The sequence below is a fragment of the Arachis ipaensis genome, chromosome B8 (genome assembly GCF_059453495.1).
Source record: "Arachis ipaensis isolate K30076 ecotype BB chromosome B8, ASM5945349v1, whole genome shotgun sequence".
Taxonomy (NCBI): domain Eukaryota; kingdom Viridiplantae; phylum Streptophyta; class Magnoliopsida; order Fabales; family Fabaceae; genus Arachis; species Arachis ipaensis.
Window position 1 is genome coordinate 135,197,019 of NC_142443.1, and position 25,078 is coordinate 135,222,096.

A 25,078-nucleotide genomic window follows, 5' to 3' on the forward strand; every position below is an offset into this window, starting at 1 on the left:
TTATTTTTATTAACTAATTTTGTGGTGCACTAAATTTTTGCTAGATAAGTACTACTTGGTAAAGGTCATAGATACCATCTTTCACATTTTAGATTAGGTCCCAGAGCAAGAGGAAGAAATGAAGTATTCAACTATTATCATTCTAGCCTTAGATGTACAATTGAACGCTCATTTGGATGTTGTAAGGTAAGATGAAAAATCTTAGGTGCCATGCCATCGTTTTTCTTAGACACACAAGTTAGAATTATTGGTGCTTGTATGGCTTTACACAATTTTATTCGACGGAATGACACAAGCGATGAACAATTTGAAGAATTCTTTGAAAATTTTAATCTTATGGGTGAAGGTGAAGGTGAAGTAGAAGAACCAGTTTCTAATGATATTACGTGGGAAGAACCGAATGCTGAAAGTGCTAGAAAAATGGAACTAATTAGAGAACAAATAAAGAATTAATTGCCTGATCGATTGTAATCTTAGTGATTTGGTTATGTAAAATCAACATTCAATAATGGAAAGTATTTGTTATCATCGTTATTTTAATATCCATTCTCTTATGTTAAAAAAATTGTATTTTTTGAGTTATTTATCCAAACGCTACAACTTTAAAATAAGCACTTCTATAGTTAAAAATTCAAATACAAAATAACTTATTTATAAGCTACTATTAATAAAAGTTCTTATACTTTAAGATCTTTTTCCAAAAGAACTTATTTAAGTTATTTACCCAAATTGGGCCTAAATAAGGTGCAGTTGATCCGTGCTTGTTTTGAAACGAGTTTGTTTGTATATCGTCGTCATTAAGTAATTTTGGTTCATTCGAAATTTAATTTTTGGTTCATTTATGAGTGAATTAAGGTGCATTTGGTCTCGTTGTTCTGCATAATTCAAAACACATAATGTTGCAAAATCACCAAGGAGAGGAGGAGGAAAAGAAAAAAAAATAGCAACAATAGCAGCAACAAAAGAATGACGATGAGAAGAAAATACGCGAAGAAGAAGGAACGCGAGGAGGAGGAGGAACGCAAAAAAGAAGAAGACGACGACGACGATAACGTAAAGCTCCGCGCATATAATCACACTCTTTTAATGAGAGTGGTTTTTATTGGTGTTGAGTCTACTTGATTGAACTTGGATGGCAATAATGCTCGGATGTATAGTAGATTTGGATCAAATTGTGTCAAAACCTACTTATGCTGACATGGCATAATATCAGAAAGAATAATACTACACATCCAAATTTTTTTGTTAATTAAGTCCAAGTAAGTTGGTCTAACATAACAAAAATTAATTATAGCTAACATTATTTCAAGTCTTATTATTTAACTTAGTTCATAAAAAGATTTAAATATGTAGCATTACTCTATTAGAAAGTTTGAAGATTAATAATGCATTAGAACACTACCTTCAACTTTGTTTTAATATATCATAAATAGATGATAGTGAATTTTAACGGAATGAATTACATTACGAATCCAAGATTTTTATTCATCATATAACACTTGTAGAATGATTAAGAGCAAAATTAAAAAATAAATTAAATAATTATATGTCATTGAAAAATTAAAATTTATTTAAAAGTTAAAAATAAAGTTTAATTAATTAAATGTAAAAAAATGCAATATATTAGACACAAATGAATAATTTATACCTTATTATATATGTATCATACTATTTTTTTTCTTTTTTAAAAATTTATATACTAACCATTTTATAAGTATGAATAAAAATTTTAAATTCGTAATACAATTCATTCAGTAAAAATTTACTATCATATTATTTAATTTAGAAGTTTTTCTAAAAGTAATGTATCATTTTTATCCTCAATATTTTTATCCTATTTAAATCACTAATGTTTTAAAATCATCTTAATTTTGTCTCACCGTCAATTCTATTAATAAATCATTAACAACAGAACAACGTTGAAACGATTTAAATGGTAGAAACAACTTTGAAACTTACCCCAAATATTTTGAAACAAAAACAATACTTTACTCTTTATAATATCATTCTACACATTTTTTATTATATATTTATATAAATTTATAAAATAAAATAAAAAGTAAAACTATTAGAATAAAAGTGACAATGTCCATTTTTTAATACTAAAATAAAACATTTAAAAACTTCTACTAATAATTTTAATATGTGCTTTTAAAATATATGTTAATTAAATTCTACTGATATTTAGATTAAATCCTAATTTAAAACATCCTATTTTTATCTCATGCATTTTATTTCGTTCTATTTTAAATTAATTTTTTTTCCCTTCCAAAACTTCCATTAGGAAAATAAAAAATTGATAGTTTTATGCCCCAAGGACATGAATTGTATGAGGCTTCAACAAAATTTTCTTAATTTCCTAGCTGCATTGACACTATAACACTAACATTAGGAAAATAAAAAGAAGCCAAAAAGGTACAGAAGACGATAACTAGTCCATGTTACAATAGTACAAGTCTCCAAAGGAAAATACCTAATAACGAAACAGATACAACAGGGAAGACAAACAATATTACAAAGGTTAGTTTTGCTAAAAAGTACAAAGAGAAATAAACTAAAACGTGTAAACCTACTGTGTTACAGGTCACTTCCAGAGCTTGATGAACTTGTCATGACTCGCCGAAGCAACCAAACCATTTACAGTCGAACCGGCGAGGGAGGCGATGAGACCTTCGTGAGCTGTCAGAGTCATCGTCTTGTTCTCCGTCATGTTCCACAGCTCCAATGACTGCAGTCAAAGTTCATAAAGGGTAAAGAACTCGAAACTACATCGGTTGTTTGCTTTTGCATTTTCAGTATTTTCTATTTTCAGAATTTTGATTAAAGAAAAAAGAAGAAATAGTAAAAAACGATAAAATTCTGTTGTCTGTTTTCTCTTTTTCATTCACAAAATTGTGGAAATAAAAATTACTGAAAATAAAAATTACTGAAAATGAAAACACAAAACCAAACACAACCTAAATTTTTAAGTAGAGTTTGCTCCAAAAGAAAAGGCCTAATGCTAACTTTTTTCCCCAAAATTACCCTTCTATTAAAGGGTAATTATGTCAATAAAATACATCACGAGAGGATAGTTTTGGAAGAAAAGTTAGAAGGCAGCTTTATTTTTGTTTTTGGCACCATTTGACAGGGCAAATTGCATTCCCCCCCCCCCCCTCCAATTTTGAAAGCATCTATGATCAATGATTTAGATTTTTCAATCATCATTTTTGGGGTAAGAAGGGCAATGGTTCAGTGCAACCCTTTCTTACCAAGCATGATTCTCGAACAAACCTCGGCTTTTGTTAATTGTGTATGGAAAGATCACCACAGCTAAATTCACCACTATCAAAGGGAAAGAAATTGGACAAGGAAACATATAAGGAAAGTAGACTTGCCTGGTAACAGCCAATGACGAGCAACGACGGATAAGACGGGTGAAAGACACATGATTGAAACTTACTGCCATTACTGCTAAGATCATGAACACATTCCCCTTCACTCCCGGTTCCTAGAGTCCAAACCCGGACCGAGTCCTCACTCACGGATGCCAGCAACTCCCCGGAAGGGTCCCAACACACGGAATGTATCGGCTTCGTGTGGCCCTACAATCACAGCACAACATGCCAACAAAGGAACGTTAGTCCCAATATTTGTTTCCCAACTAGAAACAACTATAGACTTCAAAAAATTCTTCTGCTATTTCCAAGGCTTGAACCCAAAACTTGTTAGTTAAGTTAGAAACAACAACTAATTCTATTATTATTACTTTTACACAAATTTAATAAATAAAACAGTAAATAAATAGGCACATACACTAGTAATACTAATTATAATAAACATGAAATCGAACCTTTAATGAATTTCGGCATCCTTGTGTCTCCACATCAAGTATAGAAACAACATTCTCTGCAGCTGCAGCCAGGTACCTCCCTAGACGTGGTTGAAATCTCATCTGGGCGGTGCCACCCTGATCAATCGATGAGAGAATTGCCAATTAACACATTAAAGTGAATACATCATCACTTTAATAAATGACAAAACTAAACAGTGATTAAAAAGAAAAGTAAATAAAGGTAGCCTACTGCTATATGCTTCATAGAAAAAAAAAAAAAAGGATAACTGAGGACTAGGATTCTACCTTGAAGACTCTTGCACAACTTCCATTATTTATGCTCCAATATCGTATCTCGCCGTCACCATCACAAGAGCAGATAAGATCCTCTTTATTTGGATGGAAATCTAGGGACATTACAGATGCTGAATGTCCTGTAAAGGTGCGAAGCGAATAACCAGGCTGCATGGTAATTTTATTTATACATTCAGTTAAAACAGAATACCAACTAGGTAAAAACACAATGAGTCGAATCCAGAAAAAAACAAAGAAACAGACAATCTACACAGAATGACTGGATCATATTTTTCCAAACCATATATAAATAAAAACCTTAGATAATGTCCAGCAGATAGAAAATTATCCATATAATATCATTGACCTCTAATTAATTAAAATTCAAGGTAGAATGCAAGCTCCATGTATATATATAGTAAAGCATATCTAGGAACTCCTATATCAAGAAACAAAGCTGGAAAACATAACCGTATCTTGAAGCATAATATATTTAAAATGTAAAGCTCCAAAAGCTAAGAGTTGTTTCAAATTTATTCTCCTCGTTTATAATTTATACTTGCAAACAAAAGAAACATAATGATAAGTTTTATCATCTCAGTTTGTCAGTACTTAGCAATTTATCTTTGTGATAAAAAAAACTCCAAACCCTTTTTAATCTTCAGAAACAACTTTCGACAACATTTTGGTGTGCAACATTTTTCAGCACAGAAAATAATTAAACCCTTCAGAATCCATAGAAACAATTTCGCACAAAATGGCATATATTAGAGTCAAGAGAGAGAATCAACTAACATTATCAATGTCCCAAACCCTGACAGTTTTGTCAAATGAAGATGTTGCTAAACGAGGCATGCTTGGACTAAAACGAACATCGGTGATCATAGACGAATGCTCTTCAAGAACAGCCTTCTGCTTCAAGGTATCCGTGTGCCATAAAACAGCCTGCACAGAAAAATAATTGGGAGGAAAGTGTTAAATTTTTCCATATCTAAACAGTGTAAACTAAACATAGTTCATGATTTTGTTTTCCAACTTCCTTTTTAGCAGAAAAAATTAACAAGCTGGCAACTAATCTAAGATGTTAGTTAACAGAGAGAATAATGATTTACAACTAACCTTCTTGTCGTGCCCACCGCTTGCAAGTAATTTCCCATCAGATGAAAAATGACAACATACAACTTTGCTTGTGCTAGCACGTACAGAATTTACATCAGAAAATGTGAAGCCTGAAAATTAAATGAATTTCATGAACTTAGCTTCTAAAATTTGAGTCAGAACCTCTTAAGAAGTCAAGGAATTGAAGAGCAATATTGCAGATCTACATATAAGATAAGGTGCACAGGTTATTAAGTTATCCTTAATTGATGTGTCAGATTGGTAATCTTGTACATCATAATTTATTATTAACTTAATGAATTATTTATTAAAATAAAAGAATGGAAACTTTTGCAACAGTGTAATAGAAAATTAGACTTTAGACTTTCACTGACACGTGATAAATTCTCTTGAAAGGATGATATTCTCCTATAAACAATTAAAACTGGTGTTTACTGCACCTTTGCTTACATCCATACAACGACCGACCGTATCTCTAGGATCCGTATCATCATGAGATAAAAAAGACTCAACATTTTCATCAAGAGATCCGTCCTCCACAAAGCGATCCACATCAGCCTACAATTCAAGATTGTTATCATCGTGCGGGCAAAATGGAAAGCTAATGAGTCATAATGCAAGGAACTTTTCATTCCTTCCATCAGTTACATTGCAAAGAAGAGCCACTCACCAATTGGTTTGAAGGTGATGTAAGAGTCCCGGTGCCGTCAGTGCTGAACATCATTAATGGCTTTGAAGAAGTAGTACCAGTCATAGACGGCATATCTACGGGTGTATGAGTCGAGGGAGTCGAGGGTGCCGAACTTGGTGATGGACCTGTTGTATTAGCAGTTCCTGTACTATTGGCAGGACCTGAAGAAGATACAGGCTGCTTTCTCTTTCTCCCAATCTGGTTTTTCGAGGCCTTAGAGGCATTCACAAAATCATGTTAGGAACCGATTTCATTCATAATAAAACAAAGAGTCTGCCAACTTCATGGACAATTTAAAAGCATGTAACTAACAACAGTTTTAGGCAACAATCAAGCATTGCTTGGATACGCATGCATATTGGCAACTATAAAAGGACTGACCTGATCATTGCCTCTAAATGAGTTCGACATGCTACCGTCCGCAGTAACACTGCCACCACCTCCCCCTACTTTATCTTGCTGATGCATGTTATGGCTTGAAGTCTGAGATTGCTGATTTGAGAGAGCATGCTGTTGAAGTTGCTGCAGCTGTGGATTGCTGTTTGGCTGTTGCTGATGTTGCTGCTGCATTTGAGCCAATTTCAACTGTGCACAGAAAAACTCAGAATACTCGAGTCACACAGCTTAAGGTAAATCTAAGAAATGATAAACTTAACAGTTTAACAAATTAGGTAAGAACTGCATTAAAGGTGGAAAGATAGTTTAGAGAACTAGAACCTTCATTAGCATATCTGTATCTCCACGAGGAAAAGGAGGGCCACCACCTTGAAGTGGAGATCCAACATTTGGCACTACATCAACAGGATTTGAAAGACCATCCTTGTTTAGGCTCATACTCCTATTGTTCAACAGCATTCTGAGTCTTCTATTGTCATCACTGGCAGATGGAGATGCCAAGCCTTGCTGCGCAAGCATTATCTGTTGCTGATGCTGTGGTGTCAACATTTGAAGTTGATGAAACGGCTGAGGAGCCTGCATGAAAGGCTTTTGTTGCTGGAGTAGACCAGAGCGGAGTTGCTCCAAACCCTTATTAAGGAAATGATTGGAAAACTTTACAAATTAGTTACTCAACAATTAATGGTTGCAAGAGAATTCATAGAAGTGGCCACCATTTTATGCAGATGATAGAGTTTAGCTGTGAATGGTTAATAGACACAAAAAGAAGAGGGCAACTTTAATAATGATGGTATAAGGTTAGGGTAGTAACCATAGATTTATACCCTATAAGTGTTGATATAAGGTTAGGTGGGTACATTATCTCATGTTTGGCAAATAATACTACAGCACACCACAATTCTGAAGGTTGCATGATATGATATCATGTTAAAGGAAGAAAAACAATATCCACAAGAAGAAGTAACATTCAGCAAAACAATAATAACAATAAACTAAATACAAAAAGATTACTCACTGTGAGTGGCCATCCCTTCAAAGTCAAATTGTTACTACCTTGATTTGGTCCTGAGAGAAGAAAATAATTCTTTTACATCATTTTCTTTATGCAAGGATAGTGAAAAAGACTGATGCATGATTGGATGGACTAGATGGAAATCACATCAACTAGAGAATGGAAGAATACCAGGAATTCCCATCAATGATCCTTCAGCACCCGCAGCTCTAGGGTTCAGTACAGGATTAATCTCACTCTTTATATCCTGATTTCAAGTAGTTAGTCAGGGAAAAACAGATAAGGAAAAAGTAGTAATAATAACAACAAGTAATGAGATCACTCAATGAACAAGGACATACTGGAGTAGACCCTGCTAATTGCTGACTACGAGCTTGAACTTGTGGAGGCATGCCAGCCGCAGTAGCACCATGCAAAACTTGCCTGCAATCGAGCAATTTGGCGCCAACAAAGTCAACACTTGTAGCTATACAAAATGCCAGATACCAAGAGACTTAAACACCAAATAACTCTCCCTTCATAATGAGCACAGGACTGACTTTAAATAAGCAATAAAATCACAGTTTATAAACAAAAATAATAACATTAATAATCACCCTGAAGGCTGGCCAGTAGCAGCAGCTGACTTCAAAATTGAGGCATGATTAGGATCCAAAATTTGACCCATGTTCTCACCACCGAATCTTTGCTGTACAAAATACCAAAAGAAAGAAATGAATATATGGCTCATAAGTTTATAGAACAGCAGATGCATCATCCTATAGTCAGATGTTGAGAACATCAACTACCTTCATTGCTGCTTCATCCAAAGAATCTCTCTTTAGCCTCTCCTCATACATCTTTGTTGCTAGTGCATTGGCAGTTCCCTGGTTCCCAACTAACCCATTCGTATTGCCGTTTATGAGATTAGCCCTGTCCCTACCTTGCTGTTGTTGTGGCGGTGGTTGCTGCTGCTGCTGCGGTTGTGGCTGAGGTGGCTGCTGTTGTTGTGGTTGCTGCGGCTGCTGCTGCTGTTGTTGTTGTTGCTGCTGCTGCTGCTGCTGTTGCTGCTGCTGCTGCTGCTGCTGGACATGCCGCTGCAATAGGAGCTGCTGCATCTGCATGTGTTGCTGTTGCTGCTGCTGTTGTTGATGCTGCGACTGCTGCGGTTGCGGCTGCTGTGGTTGCTGCTGCTGTTGCTCCCTGGCCTTCATTAGTTGTGTCTGAAAATGGAGTTCCATAAAGTGTAACTTCAACTGATCCCTCAAATTTATCATTTAAACTAGTTATAGATACCTAAACTAGTTTCCCAAAGTGAAGTTTCGCTTAGGTTCTTATTACTTGAATAAAAACAATATAGCCTATAGTGTTTATAGTTTAATAAAGCAGTCTTATGTTTGCTCTTCTACCTGTTTAGCAGCAACTAAGTAACTACCACTCACAAACTTGAGACCCGAAAATTGACCGTGCAACATTGGAAAAAGATGTGTAGATAAAGGAAATGTAAGTACTCATCACATGGAGAAATAACCTTAAGCAAGCCAAGCAAGTGAATTTATAAGAGGTTAACCCACCTCATAGCTCAAAAGGAGCATGAGTACCCTATGAATCAACTTCTAAAATTTTTTTGGCTCACAAGGTTTGTTCTAAATCAGCATTCAAGGTTGCATTCTCACCAAGTCTACATCCCAGAATACTGTTTTCTTACGAAGTTTGATGGCAACAAAAACCACTCATAATTGCATTACGCATAAAGTACAATGAAACTCACAGGCTCAAACAAGACCTTATAAATATTGAATCATACTGCTGGTCACAACAACCTAAAAGTAAAGATTAAACATTCTTAAGAATATTATTTAGCAGGAGTTTATTCTAAAGAAATATCCTAATTATAAGGCTATAAGCTAAAGAGAAAACAAAAAGCATGGAACAGCTAACCAAATCAACTAGTTAAGAGACGAAAATGGGTTAGCTAGAGAGAATAAAAAGTTATACTAAATGGCATATATAAAATTCATGAAAAATCGAAGGAAATAAACTCTTCAACTGTCAAACACACTCAGTCCAAAATGTGAATGACCAACATTAATGCTTATTTGATGGTGAATTTCAACCCTCTCTCTCTCTTATCCCACTCATACTTAGCTAGAGTATTGATAATAAGATCCAAAAACGTCTCCCTAAACATGCTCCCAACTACTACAATGAAGTAAACTAATTCTGATGTCTTGAAATCTTTTTAAAGTTCAATCCTGATGAATCATTTCTCCATTGCATGACATGAAAATAGGCCAAATTTTTCAAAAACCAACCTCAATATAAGAGGCTGCAACCTCCGAGTGCTTCTCATTAGTCCTCGCAATAAAAATGTCCCAGAAAACCGACCACCACTCGAACAGAAAACCTCCCGGGGCATCAATAGCTGCAGTCCCATATTGCCATCCAAGAACAGAAAAAATAAAAAATAAATAAAAAAATCAATGAAATGGACAAAAATAAAACACTAGAAAAAAAAATGCCAAAGTAAAATCCAGCTTCTTCTGAAAGTTTCGAAATTTTTTAAGGTAACTCACCAACAGGGTCAGAGGAAACTTTCCCCTCAGCTTGAAAAGCCTGAGCAGAAGCCTTCAAATCCCTCTTTACCAGGTAATCATGGATATATACATCTAACCTGAAAATCTCACAGTGCAATAACATGGTTTCTTGCATCACCCTCCAAGTGAAATATGAGAAATAAAGTTTGCAACTTTATATTGACCAAAATCACATAACAATAACAGATACCAGAACCTACTAATGAACAAATACACCATAATCAAAGTTAAGCACCCTCCTAAAAAGTTCACAAATTTTCCATGCAAACCCCTCAAACTTGCATAGAACTACAAGATATAAGATACCCAAATGAAAATTTCCTTTACTTTGTGACAAACAAAGTACTAAACAAGTACTACAAAATAAAACCACAAATCAAAGTACCAAGAAGCTAAATTAACAAAGAATTAAGCTTGGAAAAAGACCTATGGTGCAAAAGATTATGAAAGATAATAATATTGGAACTTACATCTTATCAGCTTCCCAGTTAGTTTGAGACATGATGGTAGTTGCTGAACCCAAAAGGTTACTACCCAATGGATATGAAGGGTACCAAAAGGAATGAACTTTTTGTGTGTGTTTGATTTCAAAGATGTTAAAGCTTTGAATTTTGTAGCTGAAGCTGCCAAAGAAGCATTGAAGAAGAGAATGGAAGAAATAGAAGTGGAAATGGGTAGAGAAGTGAATGAAGCAAAAGAGAAGAGTAGAAGGAGGAGAACGAAAACAAGAAAGAAAGAAAGAAAGAAGGGGGAAGAAGAAGATCCAACGGATGAACAGAAGCAACGCCTCTAGATTTTAGCAAATAATAATAATAATAATAATAATAATAATAATAATAATTAATATAAATATAATATTACTATAATTGTGTGAACAATTTAGTAATCAAACTAGTTAAGATATTATTAATGAGTAATAACTCAAATGGTATAATCTCCCCATATTCATCTAAGAAGTTGCGGGTTTGAGTCTTCGTATCTTTAGTAAAAAAAAAAACTAGTTAAGATATTAAGTTCTTTAATTTCATAATTAATATTTTTGGATATAAATTTAGGAGTCAAATAAAAACTAAGAGAAAAATTAAAACATGAAGGGGGAAAAAAGAAAAATTTAAAAACTATATTCCCTTTTATGTAAATAATAATAATAATAATAATAATAATAATAATAATAATAATAATAATAATTCAATATTCAAATATTTAAAATAAGGAAAATGACCAGAAAGTAGAAACATGAACCAACAACGCCACCCTCTTTGTCTACTAAAAATCTGAATTTAGATTCCCCTCCCCCCCAACATGCACAAATTATGTATCATGATAAGTTTGATTAATTTATTTTGTTATTATAAAGTTTCATATGGTAAGTCATTAAAAATTGGGTTTTAAGTTTATTTGAAAATTTAATTTATTTATTTAAATAATTAATGTAAAAACAATTTATTTGTTTGATAAAAAAATAATTTGTTTGATCATCAATCATTTTCAAATCGTACAAATAATATTTTATTCAAGATAATTATGTAACATTATATTATTATGATAATAAAAAATATTTTATACACATTAAAAATTAATAGGTAAAATATAATTTTTATCTTTAAAATTTATCAAAAGTTCCAAAAAGACTCATAAGTTTAATTTTGTTTTGATTTTATTTTAACAAAATTTTATTTGTATCAAATATATTCTTAATAGCTAAATTTTCAAAACATTTAAAATTAATCTAACAATAATGCATGACGACTATCTTTAATTTGCTTGTGTTGATAGTTGTTATTATAAAATTATTATTGAACTTATCCTAAATTTTTTGAAAAATTAGCCGTAAAAAATATATATGATACAAATCGAAAGTTTTAAGGACAAAATTAAATAATCAATCGTCAAAATAATTAAACATATCATAATAAAAATCAAATTCTATTTATAATATTTTAAGATTTTTTATAAAATCTAAATATATAATTTTATACACAATGACAAATTAATAATTAATTTTTTATTGTATACACGTAATATCAAAAATCAACTTCTTATTGAATTGGTTAAACTCTTATAATGTTTTTTTAGTATTTACGATGTAAAATCTATGTACAATCTAAAATGTTGTTTCTTTGTTTTGTGGAAATAATAATAAATAAATATCTCTTTGATATTCATGATTTCTACTCACATAATAACGATCTTAAGAGAAAATTTGAGTTTATGTATTCAAAAAGCTATAGAACTATAGACTTATCTGAAACTTTAGGCCAATTTAATCGACCTAATTCATTCGTAAAGATTTAGAATAGTGTAGCATTGGTTTTCAAAAACCTTGCACATTACTTAATTCTTTTATTCAACCGAAAAATAAAATTAGTATATGCATGAGAGCTTTTGTTATTATTATTTTATTGCAATTTGCAAATTGAGCTTGTCTCTGACGGGATGCAGATTTCATCATAGCGTTTCTTACTCAAATTACTGATTCATCCCTTTTGTCCTTTCAAATTTTCAATCAACTTCTTAACAAAATGACTACAATACCCAGAAGTTGGTTTTAGCTTTTAACAATAGCAAGTATAGTACACCCATTCTTTTGAGAGTATGCTGTAGGATTTATTTTATTTTAATAAAATAAATATATAAATTATGGAAATACAATTTACGAAGAATTCACAAAAATGCGTACGTGTATACATCTCATATGACAAGGAGTGTAGTTAAAATTGAGCATATCTCAGCGTCTGAACTGTTCATGACAAGGAGTGTAGTTAAAATTGAGCATATCTCAGCGTCTGAACTGTGACTGAACGACGTCAAGACACATCCTGGGTGCACCCAGAATATGTTGTTGGGTTTTTCTCTCTTTTGTGAGGTCCAAGTCTAATATTTTGAGAGTGTTTCTTTGCACCCATTATGCCACAACCCTAATAAGATTTTTGAGGTTTATTTAACTATTTAAGAGAAGGAGAGTAGCCACCAAAAGAGAGAGAAGAAGGAAAAACAGAATTCTCATTTTTTTTGTCAAGTAGCAAATTTCAAATGACAGTTTCTCATTCGTTCACCGTTGGATCGTCTTGAAATTTTATCTGCATGTTTTTCTCATCTTGTTCTTCATTCTGGTCGGTGGAGATGTTGATTTAAGGTTTGCAGTCATGAGAGAAATTAGGTTTCCCATTTTTACACAGAGCAGCAATTTTTGAACGGCGGTTTCTCATTCTTTCACTGTTGGATCGACGTGAAATTTGAACTGTAGATTCTTCACATCTTGTTCTTCATTCAGGACGGTGGAGATTTTAATTAGAGGTCTGCAGAAGGAGAAATTGGCTTCAACAGCAGCTCTATTTTTTTGGATATATTTCATCTTCTTGCTTCTCATTTGTAAGCTTTGGTGATTTGATGTTTTGGCTGGTTATATGCACATTTTTGTGCTTTGTTTGAGACTCTCTTGTACCTCATTTGATTATAGTGGAGCTATTTCATTGGTTTAGACGACCCGTGGTTTTTACCTCTCACATTAAGGGGGTTTTTCACGTTAAAATCTCGATGTGTTCTTGTTATTGCTTTACTTGTTATATTTGCTTGTTATAGTTGCTGCTATATTATGTTGTGAGTGCTTCCATATTGCTCTTGTGTTGGATATTTGTGTTGTTTCCGCTGCTAGGCTCTTTCATACTGGCATCAGAGCTTGTTGGTATTTTTCTGGGCTTGTGATTCTGGGAACAATGGAAGCTAATACTAATACTAATAGGATGATCATTCTTAATGGTCCTAATTATGATTTGTAGAAGTCAAAGATAGAAGATTTGCTTTATGTCAAGAATTTTCATCAACTAGTTTTTGGTACAGAGAAGCCTAATGATAAATCTGATGATGATTGGACTTTGTTGCATAGACAAGTCTGTGGATATATTAGGCAGTTGATTGACGATAATGTGTTGAACCATATTATTGGAGAGACACATGCTCGGACCCTTTGGATTAAGCTTGAACAGTTGTATGCTTGGAAAACTGGGAATAACAAGATGTTTTTGATCAAGCAGTTGTTGGCTTTGAAATATACAGATGGGACATCAATGACAGATCACTTGAATAACTTCCAAAGAATTATGAATCAGTTATCTTCCATAGGTATCAAGTTTGATGAAGAGGTTCAAGGATTGTTACTTCTTGACTCCTTACCAGACTCGTGGGAAATTCTCATAATGTCATTGTCCAATTCTGCTCTTGATGGTGTAATCTCTATGGATCTTGCCAAGAGCAGTGTTTTGAATGAAGAGATGAGAAGAAAGTCACAAGGTACATCGACTACACATTTAGATGTTCTTGTTTCTGAGTCTAGGGGGAGAAACAAAAGTCGAGGTCCTAAAGGTAGAGATCAAAGCAGAAGCAAGTCTCGAGAAAAGTATAAGAATATTGAGTGTTATCATTGTGGTCAAAAGGGACATGTGAAGAAATTTTATTGGCAGCTAAAGAAGGAGAAAGCCAAGGCAAGTAAATGCAAGAGCACAAATAAAGATGATGGTAGCAATGAAGACAAGGTTAATGTAACTCATGATGATTTTCTTCTTGTTGAGGAGTTTGAATCTGTTAACCTTGTTGATAATAGCACTAGTTGGGTGATTGATAGTGGTGCTTCTATTCATGTTACATCTAGGAGGGATTTGTTTACATCTTATACTCCTGGTGATTTTGGTGATGTGAAAATGGCTCATCAAAGTGTTACAAAATGTGCCGGTGTTGGACAAGTTTGCTTAGAAACCTCCAACGGTACCAAGTTGACTTTGAAGCGTGTGAAGGATGTTCCAGATATTCGGTTGAACTTACTTTCTGTTGGTAAGTTGTGTGATGAAGACTTGGATAGCTCATTTTCTTGTGATAGCTGGAAGCTCACCAAGGGTTCCATGGTTGTTGCTATAGGTACTCGACATTATACTCTTTATTTAACTCAAGCAAAGATTGTGAAAGATGTTGTTAATGCTGTTGAGTTTGTTGATGAAACTGAGTTATGGCATAAGAGATTATGTCATATGAGTGAGAAAGGCATGAATATATTATCCAAGAGGAATATTTTATCTGGTTGCAAGGTTGCTTTGCTGGGAAACAAAACAGGGTTTCTTTCAAGATTCATCCACCTTCAAGGAAGTCGGAGATACTTGACTTGGTGCATTATGATGTATGTGGGCCGATGAAGACAAGAACACTTGGAGGGTCTATCTATTTTGTAACCTTTATTGATGACCATTCTAGGAAATATTGGGTTTACACTTTGAAGACCAAAGATCAAGTTTTAAATGTGTTCAAGCAATTTCAAGCTTCTGTTGAAAGAGAAACTGGAAAGAAGTTAAAATGCATTCGTACTGACAATGGTGGTGAGTATTCAGGTCCATTTGATGCTTATTGTAAAGAGCATGGTATAAGACATCAAAAGACTCCTCTGAAGACTCCTCAGTTGAATGGCTTGGCTGAAAGGATGAACAGAACATTGGTTGAAAGAGTTAAGTGCTTATTGTCACAATCTGGATTGGCAAAATCCTTTTGGGGTGAAGCTTTGAGCACTATTGTTCATGTCTTGAACCGGACACCATGTGTTCCCTTGCAATTTGAAGTGCCAGAGAAGGTATGGTCAGGTAAAGATGTTTCTTATGATCATTTAAGAGTCTTTGGATGTAAAGATTTTGTTCATATTCCTAAAGATGAGAGATCTAAACTTGATGTAAAGACTAGGCAGTGTATTTTTATTGGCTATGGCATGGATGAGTTTGGTTACAGGTTTTATGATCCTGATAGCAAGAAGGTGATTCGAAGTAGAGATGTTGTCTTTGTTGAAGACCAAACACTGAAGGATGTTGATAATGCGGAAAAGCCAATGGTTCAGCCTAGTAATAATTTTTCTGACTTGGATATTACTCCCTCTACGTCTATGGTAGAGGATGGTAGAGTTGAAGCTCAAAATAATGAGCATGATACAAGTGCAGGTGAAGATGGAACAATTGATCCAATGCTTGATAAAGTTGGTGATGATGATCAAGATGAACAACCAACTTTGGAAATTCCTACAAATGCACTCAGAAGGTCTACAAGAGAGAGGAAGCATTCGTCAAGGTATTCTCCACATGAGTTTATTTTGTTGACTGATGGGGGAGAACCTGAATGCTTTGGAGAGGCTGTTGAAGATGAAAGAAAAGCCCAATGGCTTGAAGCTATGCAAGAAGAAATGAAGTCCTTGCTTGAGAATGATACATATGAGTTGGTGAAGCTATCGAAGTGTATGCGAGTTTTGAAGAACAAATGGGTATTCAGAATCAAGAATGAAGAACACAATTCTAAGCCTCGGTATAAGGCTAGATTGGTTGTTAGAGGTTTTACTCAGAGAAAAGGTGTTGATTATGCGGAGATCTTTTCTCCTGTTGTGAGGATGTCATCCATTCGTGCTGTGCTTGGATTAGCAGCGTCTTTTGATTTGGAGATTGAGCGAATGGATGTGAAGATAGCTTTTCTTCATGGTGATTTAGACAAGGAGATCTACATGGAGCAACCGAAGGGCTTTGTTGTTAAAGGAAAGGAAGATTTTGTGTGCAAGCTTAAGAAGAGTCTTTATGGGTTGAAGCAAGCTCCAAGACAGTGGTACAAGAAGTTTGAATCTGTTATGGGGGAGCATAGTTACCGTAAGACAACTTCAGATCATTATGTATTTGTGTAAAATTTTTCTGATGATGATTTTATCATTCTTTTGCTTTATGTGGATGATATTTTGATTGTGGGAAAAAATGCTTTGAGGATTAATGAGTTGAAGAAACAGTTGAGCAAGTTCTTTGCTATGAAGGACTTGGGTCCTGCCAAACAGATTTTGGGCATGACTATTACTCGTTATAGAGATTCCAAGAAGCTTTATATGTCACAGGAGAAGTACATAAAGAAAGTGCTTCAAAGGTTTGGCATGAATGATGCCAAATGTGTTACTAGTTCTTTTGCTCCTCATTTTAAGTTGAGTACTAAGCAGTGTCCAACCACTGATAGGAGAAACAAGCAATGGATGAAATTCCTTAGGTTTCCCATTTTTACACAGAGCAGAAATCTTTGAACGGCAATTTCGCATTCTTTCACCGTTGGATCAACGTGAAATTTGAACGGTAGATTCTTCACATCTTGTTATTCATTCTGGACGGTGGAGATTTTAATTGGAGGTCTGCAGAGGGAAAAATTGGCTTTGACAATAGCTCTATTTTTTGGATATATTTCATCTTCTTGCTTCTCATTTGTAAGCTTTAGTGGTTTGATATTTTGGCTGGTTATATGCATGTTTCTGTACTTTGTTTGAGACTCTCTTGTACCTCATTTGATTATAGTGGAGCTATTTCATTGATCTGGACGACCCGTGTTTTTACCTATCACATTGAGGGGGTTTTCCACGTTAAAATCTCGGTGTGTTCTTGTTATTGCTTTACTTGCTATATTTGCTTGTTATAGTTGCTGCCATATTGTGTTGTGAGTGCTTCCATATTACTCTTGTGTTGGATATTTGTATTGTTTCTGCTGCTAGGCTCTTTCACATGTGTTACGAGAGAGATCAGAGACTGAGCACCAGAGATACGTAAAAACTTAGAAAGGGGTCTTAACACTTGAGATAAACACAATTCCTTAATTCCCGCCTCAGCATCCGAGATATGCTCAGCCACCTATATAAAGTCACAGCAGTCGAGATTGATGTGAATTTGAATAGTTTTTAAGGATTTTATTAGTTTCTAAGAGCTTAAGTTCGAGTTCCTTAAGTAAATATAGACCTTCGAAAATATGTCCGCAATAGAGATATCAACAGACTGAATGCTACTTGGCACGTGGTTGGAGCTTTAGATTTTGAGGTTAGTAATTTTTCCTTGTTTTATTTTCAATGAATAATTAGTTTAGATGTTTAGGTTTTAGTGACTTAGTTAATGTGGTAGGACTTAGTGAATAGACAAAGTTAGGTCATTTATATATATTTAGTCAGATATAGTATAGTTTGATATTTTGTATAATTTTTTTTTTTTGGTTTCCCACGGTATCCCCTAACCCGGCAGGCCAAGGACTAATCCGCCACGGTACTGAGCTCCATTTAAGGATTTGCCACTGGCCAATGGGTTGTTGCATGCACAAGGCAGGATTCGAACCCTGATATTTTGTATAATTGATTATAACTAAATGTAACTTAAGTGAGATAAATAAAATAGATAACCAATTGTAACTTAAGCTAAATAAATAAAATAGGTAACGATTAATTAATAATTAATAGGTAATTAATTGAACTCATGCCTAAAGGTGATATTAAGGTTAGAATAGTGCCACATGAATGATTTAGTATGTGTTTAGATTTCCGTTTGTAAACAGAGGTTTGTATGAAATCGATTTTGATTAAAAGTGAGTTGGTAGTAACGTGGTTTATGTTTGGTAATTTCTATTCAAAATGGATTATAGAAAACTAAATATTGTTTGGATTATATTATTTAAAATCACTTTTAGATGAAAAATTACAGAAAATGACATGAATTTAAATTATTATTTTATAATTTTATTTTAGATTTTTAAATAAATTTTAATATTTTTTTAGTATTTTCAATACTCTTTAGTACTCTAATAGGATTAATAGAATCATCATTCAAAGCAAAAAAATATTCCATACAAAAAATAAAAATAATGGTAAAAAAAATTATATAAATAAAAAATAATAAGAGTTTTATAAAAAAAATAAAAATATGCATGAAAGAGTAGTAGAAAAATAATATTATAAAAAAAATAACAAAATTCATCATATAAATAACAAAGGACACAATTGGTACTTAGAAATAAATTTCAATCCAACGTGAAAAGTTGAAGGCAAAAGCTAGAAATTGTAGCTTTTGGTAAACGTGGGTTGAAGGGTAGAATCAAGTTTACGTTCAGAGAAAGAAAAAACAGCCAAACAAACAAGTGAAACTTTCAAGAAAACTAAACGAGCTTTTGATACTTCAAACGCTAATCCAAACACACCCTTAATTTTTTACATATTGTGTGATAGTCCCATTTTTAGTAAGTGCTATGAACATTAGAAATACAAATTATATTCGTAGTGTATTTGTTGCATTTATTACCAATGTTTATTCACTTGGTTTAGACAATATTAATATGTGAGAGTAAATGTTTGGGAATTGCGGAGACCACGGTTACTGTTGCCACGCGTGTGACCCTGGATCTTCCCCTGTCGGACATCCTGTTGCCTTATATAAGGGAGGCTAGATTTGGGCATGCAGTAAACTTGAGGAATTTCATATTTGACAATTCCTTTATCTCTGTATTTGTCGAGCGGTGGAGGCTCGAGACACACACATTCCATCTTTCATGGGGTGAGGTCAGCATTACGCTCCAGGATGTTGTCTACACATTGGTCTGCGCACTGATTGAGAGCTGATTGGGGATTGTACCAGAGACTTCCAGCGATGGCATGAACACCCCATGTAGGAGTGGGTTGAGGATTTACTTGGCGCTAGGTCGCCACCACAGCCAGATAGAGGGAAGCAAATTTTCAGAGTGAGGATGACCTGGCTGAGGGAAAGGGTTGCACATATTTTAGCAGGGGGCAGCTCCGGATACATTCCCTTAGTACGCCTGGTGCTACTTGATGATGTTTATTGTGGGATTTCTGTTCACGGACAAGTCTGCTACACTTGTCCCTTTGAGATGACTGCCGCTGCTGGAGCATTTCCATCGTTGTAACTAGTTGTCATGGGGTCTGAACTACTCTATCATACGTACCACTTATTGTGCACAGCAGCAGGGCGTGATGTGACTAACATTGAGGGTTGCATGCCGCTTCTTGTCTTGTGAATCTACCATAGGTTCCCGTGTTTTAGTCCGGCGGGATACGACATCGTCAGGTTTCTACTTGTAGCTAGGTATGTACATATTGTAAATAATTGTTAAGTTACCAAGTAGTAAACATTGAAGACGTGTTAGGGAATGTAATTAATTAAATTCTATTCAACTATTTTCATTATGCGTAGGTTGGCAGGACTTGGGCAACAAAGTAGAGATCGTCATGATAGTAGATCCAGAGTCTACGTCGTCGCATTGTTGGCCTGACATTTGATCAGGTACGATGTTTTTTGGTTTCTATATTATTTCACGCATTGGTATATCGTTTCTAATTACGGTACTTTATCCCAATGTGAACACTTTTGGTGCACACCTTACGAGGATTTCTAGTTACGTCAGATTGCGCCCGACTGGCTTATGAGTGACGCAGAGAATTATACATGAAGGGCTGTTGTCCCTCTCGTTTGTTTTCACTTCATAGATTTTTATCACATTGATAGAGTGACGAGGCAGCTAGGGGGCAGCAGCATTGCCAGCGGATCCAGTGAATACGAACGAGTATCTTTTCAAGACGACGAGAGAAGATGACACATGGTGGCCCGACGTGCACCGTGAGTGGTACGATCTATTCAGGGGCTACTACCAGTTACAGCACTTAGTTACAATCGATGGCCATCCTGACCTTCGTCCGACACAAGAGTACCTCACCGGGTGGCAACAAGCATGTAGAGTCAGATTTCTATCCTGGGAGGAGGTCCTAGCCATTCCCAGAGCAACAACACCACTGGTTGATATCCTCCCTGTGGCTTCGGGTTAAAGAGATGAGTTACAGTTACCATGGGATGCCATAGATTGGAGATGACGGGCAAGGAGGCATGCTCGAGATGATGTCTGGAGACCGGCACGGAGGGTACGTGATCAGCGCGTTAGGCAGGACGGCAAAGATCCCCAGCGTGCTGACGGAGATGAGCCGTTGTTAGACTACGATGCTAAGTATGCATAACAGAAGGATATGCCGAAGGATCACACGGTCGCTGCACATGCAAAGATTCCCTCGGATGCATTATTTTCTGGGCATGAGGCCGACATGGCCAGGACGCTTATCCCGGGCCGCTCCATCCCCAGTCACCACCCGGCTGATGACATCGTTTGGGACCAAACCCATTCAACATTGTCTCCGATGTCGAGATAAACCTCGATGACATGTTCCAGATTGTCAGTACGACTGGGGATGCGATGGATAAGTTGGCAGGTCATTATCGACAGCAGAGAGACCATACCGACGTACCAGGGTCATCGAGCGATGTATCTGTTCAGCATGGATTAGCACCATTATTGTATTACTAGACTCCACCATCAGCCCACCAACAGTATGGATCTGCGCCATAATTGTATTATCAGACTCCACCACCACAGCCACCTTTGTCGGGATCAGTCTGGCTACCACCTCCTCCGCTGCCACCTACATATGGAGCAGCTCACAACAACAAATAAGGGTTTTCGCAACGGTCGAAAACCGTTGTCATAGATCGAAAAACCGTTGTTAAAACTTTAGGCAACGTTTTGGTAACGGTTTTTGACCTGTGGTATATGCGGTCGTTGCCAATGCTCAAAGACAACGATTTTTTACCTAAGGCAACGGCAACCGAAAAAATTGTTGCCATAGTTACTGGCATAGGCAACAGTTTCGACAACAATTTTTAGAGAACGGTTTACAACCGTTACTGGATAGGCAACAATTTAGAACCGTTCTCTTTCATGACATAACGGTTTAAAACCATAACTAGATAGAATGGTTTAGAGAACGGTTTTAAGGTGTTACAAATTTTTGCGTTGCTAAAGCCCATATTTGTGGAGGAGCGCTCCTCTACCACCACTACTATAGTGGACACCTCCCACTACGAGCCACTCAAGTGTTTGTCCTCGGCCAGCCCGTCCTCCGAGGGTGACTCGTCCTCGTGGATGTGGGACTGGACCATTTGGACCCCACAAGTAGATGGTATCAGTATATAGTATGGATAGATGTTCTTATGTTTTATACATTATGACTATATATTATGATAATCAGTTATGGTTTTTAAGTTGATTATTCATGTATGACTCTATATTATGCAGTATCATGATCATCAGTTATGCTTTTTATGTTAATGCTTTAAGTTGACTATTCATGTATGACTATATATTATGTAGTATCATGATCATCAGTTATGCTTTTTAACTTTAATGCTTTAAGTTGATGTGAAAGCAACACGACTAAAGAATAACAGATACACTAAATATAAAAATAGATTGTTTCATTATACATAGAAACAAACATAATAGATAAAACACAGATTGTTTCATTATTTATGAAACTTACAACGTTGCAATCCTCAACCCTAAACTTTAAACCGTCGATCGTCATGGATTCGACTGCGGCGCATTGGTACACCCTCGTCTAGTGTGTCTCTTCCCTCGGCAAAGCACATATCTTCTCTGTATGCTCAACGACATCTATCTCATTCCGTAGCCGAGTAGAGACTGGTCTTCCCGTTCTCTTTCCAGCATCTTCATTACCATCGCGGCCTCCGTTGCGCTCACCATTACATCCTCTATTATGATCTCTGTTCCTCTCTCCTAACCGGTCAATTGCTCGCGTTATAGCAGTTGCCGTTTCATGCATAGCATCAGCTATGGTGTTCGTCGCAGCTATAAAAGCATCCGCACCCCTTGTCGGTTCCTCTACAGGGTTCGCATCACGCCTACCACGTCTTCATCCCCGTGCAGCCATCAAGATCCTGTTCACACCCAACATGCAATATTAAGGTGATCAGTCGTAACATTTCAGGCAAAGTGTGAATATTCTCTAAAATGGATACACAGTGATGATCATGCAATTCATATCACAAGGATATCCTATATGCATGAGACACAACTCAAAGTATGCAATGAAGCATGATTCAGTCCATATTCTCAGGCTTTAATAGGAATAAACTGCTTTGATACCAAATTGTAACGACCCAATTTTCAGTACATCATGATCATACTGGAAACCAAGTGTCACCAACTTGTTCACCTAAAAATTAACTAAATATTTATTAGGGTAAAGTATACTTTTTGTCCCTGAAGTTTGCTAAAATAAAGTTTCAAAAATATCCTTAAGTTTTGATTTGTTTCAATTTTGTCCATTAAGTTTTCGATTTGCATCAATTTTACCCTAATTACTAATTTTTTTATAATTAATATTTTTCTTTCCAAATATAACCCTCTCTTATACCTATGATCATCACAATTCTCTTTCTCTCTTTTCATCCTCACTGTCAACTCCACCACCATCATCATTATTGAGCAACCACCGTCAACCTCCTCCTTCATCGTCACCGGCCAAACCCCTCATTCTCCTTTTTTCTCTTTTCTTCTCCGACTCTCCATCTCCATCACCACCATCTCCGTTGAGCCCCATTCTCAATGACCACCACCCTTTTTCTTCTTTTTCGCGGAAACCAGCACCGTTGAAACCATCACTCTTCCTCCTTCTCTGTTAGCAAACCCAGCTTAGGAAAAAAACCATAGCACAAGATCAAAAAACCACAACCACTAATCATAATGAGAAGAAGTTTGAGTGCCAATACTGTTTGAAGGAATTTACAAATTTACAAGCACTTGGTGAGCACCAAAATGCTCACAAAGAAAAGAGGATGAAGAAGAAAAGGTTATAGCTTCAAGCAAGGAAAGCCACCATAAACTACTATCTTCAACAGCCCAATTTCCCAAACAACAATCATCATGATTTTTCTTACCATAATCATAATCATAATAACAATAACATACCTTGGTTCTATGATCCTTCTTCTTACAACTACTATTCTAACTTCACAGTTTGTGAAAAATCACAAATTAGCTTCAACCCCAATGATCAAGATTCAAACTTTTTGGTCGAGAAAGTATCAAATAGTAATTGGTATTCATCTCTGCCATCATCATATTAAGTTGTTGCTTCTTTACAGCAAGATTCATGCATATTCAATTTCTCTAATACTAGTACAGATAATAATAATAATAATAATAATAATAATAATAATAATAATAATAATAATAATAATAATAATAATAATAATAATAATAATAATAATAATAATAATAATAATAATAATAATAATAATAATAATAATAATAATAATAATAATAATAATAATAATAATAGGACTTACAACATCTTCAAGTCTTGTAACTTTCTTGATTCCTCAAATCATCAAATACAAAGCCATAGTAGTAATAACAAAGCTTTAGATCTTCAATTAGGCTTCAATTTGCAGTCAAATACAAGAGGGGCCTAATTTATTAGTATAATTATTGATTAGGGTATACAGGATATATACATGCAATGAAAAGATAGAAAGCTGGGTTTACTAATAGAGAAGGAGAAAGAGCGATGGATTCGACAGTGCTGGATTTTCGCGAAGAAGAAGAAAAATGGTGGTGGTCATCGAGAATGGAGCTCAACAGAGATGGTGGTGATGGAGATGGAGGGTCGGAGAAGAAAGGAGAAAGAAGGAGAATGAGGGGTTTGGCCGGCGACGATGAAGGAGAAGGTTGTCAGTGTTGCTCAATAATGATGATGGTGGTGAAGATGACGGTGAGATGAAAAGAGAGAAAGAAGGAGAGACAGAGGATTGTGATGATGATGATAGTATTAGGAAGGGGGTATATTTGGAAAGAAAAATATTAATTATCAGAAAATTAGTAATTAAGGTAAAATTGATGCAAATCGAAAACTTGATTGACAAAATTGAAACAAATCAAAACTTAGGGATATTTTTGAAACTTTTAGCAAACTTTAGGGACAAAAAGTATACTTTACCCTATTTATTATTAACCCTATAATCGTATTAGCACGCGAATCGCATTTTTGAAAGACTAAAATAATTTAGTAAGTATAATAAAACAACACAAACATCAGAGATAGAGATAATATACGCGCGCGTGCACGCACGCACGCACGCACATATTGTAATACAGGTTTTCACAGGTTTTAAGTTAGCATACAACCCTTCACATCTTGTTACTATATACATTATCAACACTCCGGACCCTGGGCCATATAGGAAGCCCCTAAGCTGGCGTCCGAAAACTAGCTTAGTCAACTATATGCATCATACTCTCTCAGTGAGTCTAACCAAAAGTGAGAGACTAAACACAAAAGCTAGGCTATCACAAAAAAAAAAAAAAAAAAAAAACTCCCAAAAAGTCACATACTTAGCTCTCCAGCATCAATTGTCGTCAGAGGAGAAAATCTCGAACACATCTGATGGGGAAGGAAGGAAGGGGTAAGAGTTGGGAAGTTCTTAGTAGGGTTGGGGTAGTTAGTTTAGTTGGGA

The 25,078-nt window shown here is 35.3% G+C and overlaps 1 protein-coding gene and 2 pseudogenes across 2 annotated transcripts; 2 read left to right on the top strand and 1 right to left on the bottom strand.

Moving 5' to 3' along the window:
- Nucleotides 1-2,346: 2,346 nt before the first annotated feature.
- On the bottom strand, nucleotides 2,347-10,716 carry LOC107613007 (transcriptional corepressor LEUNIG). Of its 2 annotated transcripts, none has more exons than XM_088495858.1 (18): nucleotides 10,373-10,716; nucleotides 9,882-9,979; nucleotides 9,621-9,730; nucleotides 8,115-8,528; nucleotides 7,923-8,014; nucleotides 7,668-7,749; nucleotides 7,498-7,573; nucleotides 7,330-7,379; nucleotides 6,636-6,944; nucleotides 6,300-6,503; nucleotides 5,898-6,116; nucleotides 5,668-5,785; nucleotides 5,228-5,337; nucleotides 4,904-5,053; nucleotides 4,121-4,276; nucleotides 3,833-3,949; nucleotides 3,378-3,584; nucleotides 2,347-2,728 (listed from the first exon to the last, which is right to left on the bottom strand). In XM_088495858.1, exons 1-18 carry the CDS (start codon nucleotides 10,402-10,404, stop codon nucleotides 2,585-2,587), a joined length of 2,688 nt encoding a protein of 895 aa, XP_088351984.1. In that variant the 5' UTR covers nucleotides 10,405-10,716; the 3' UTR covers nucleotides 2,347-2,584. The 2 variants fall into 2 exon arrangements, with proteins under 2 accessions (XP_088351984.1, XP_016170306.1); XM_016314820.3 differs by having other exon boundaries at nucleotides 5,898-6,131; nucleotides 10,373-10,694.
- Nucleotides 10,717-20,389: 9,673 nt separating this feature from the next.
- Nucleotides 20,390-21,068, top strand: LOC148549944 (uncharacterized; annotated as a pseudogene).
- Nucleotides 21,069-22,393: 1,325 nt separating this feature from the next.
- On the top strand, nucleotides 22,394-24,037 carry LOC148549945 (uncharacterized; annotated as a pseudogene).
- The last annotated feature ends 1,041 nt before the right edge of the window (nucleotides 24,038-25,078 follow it).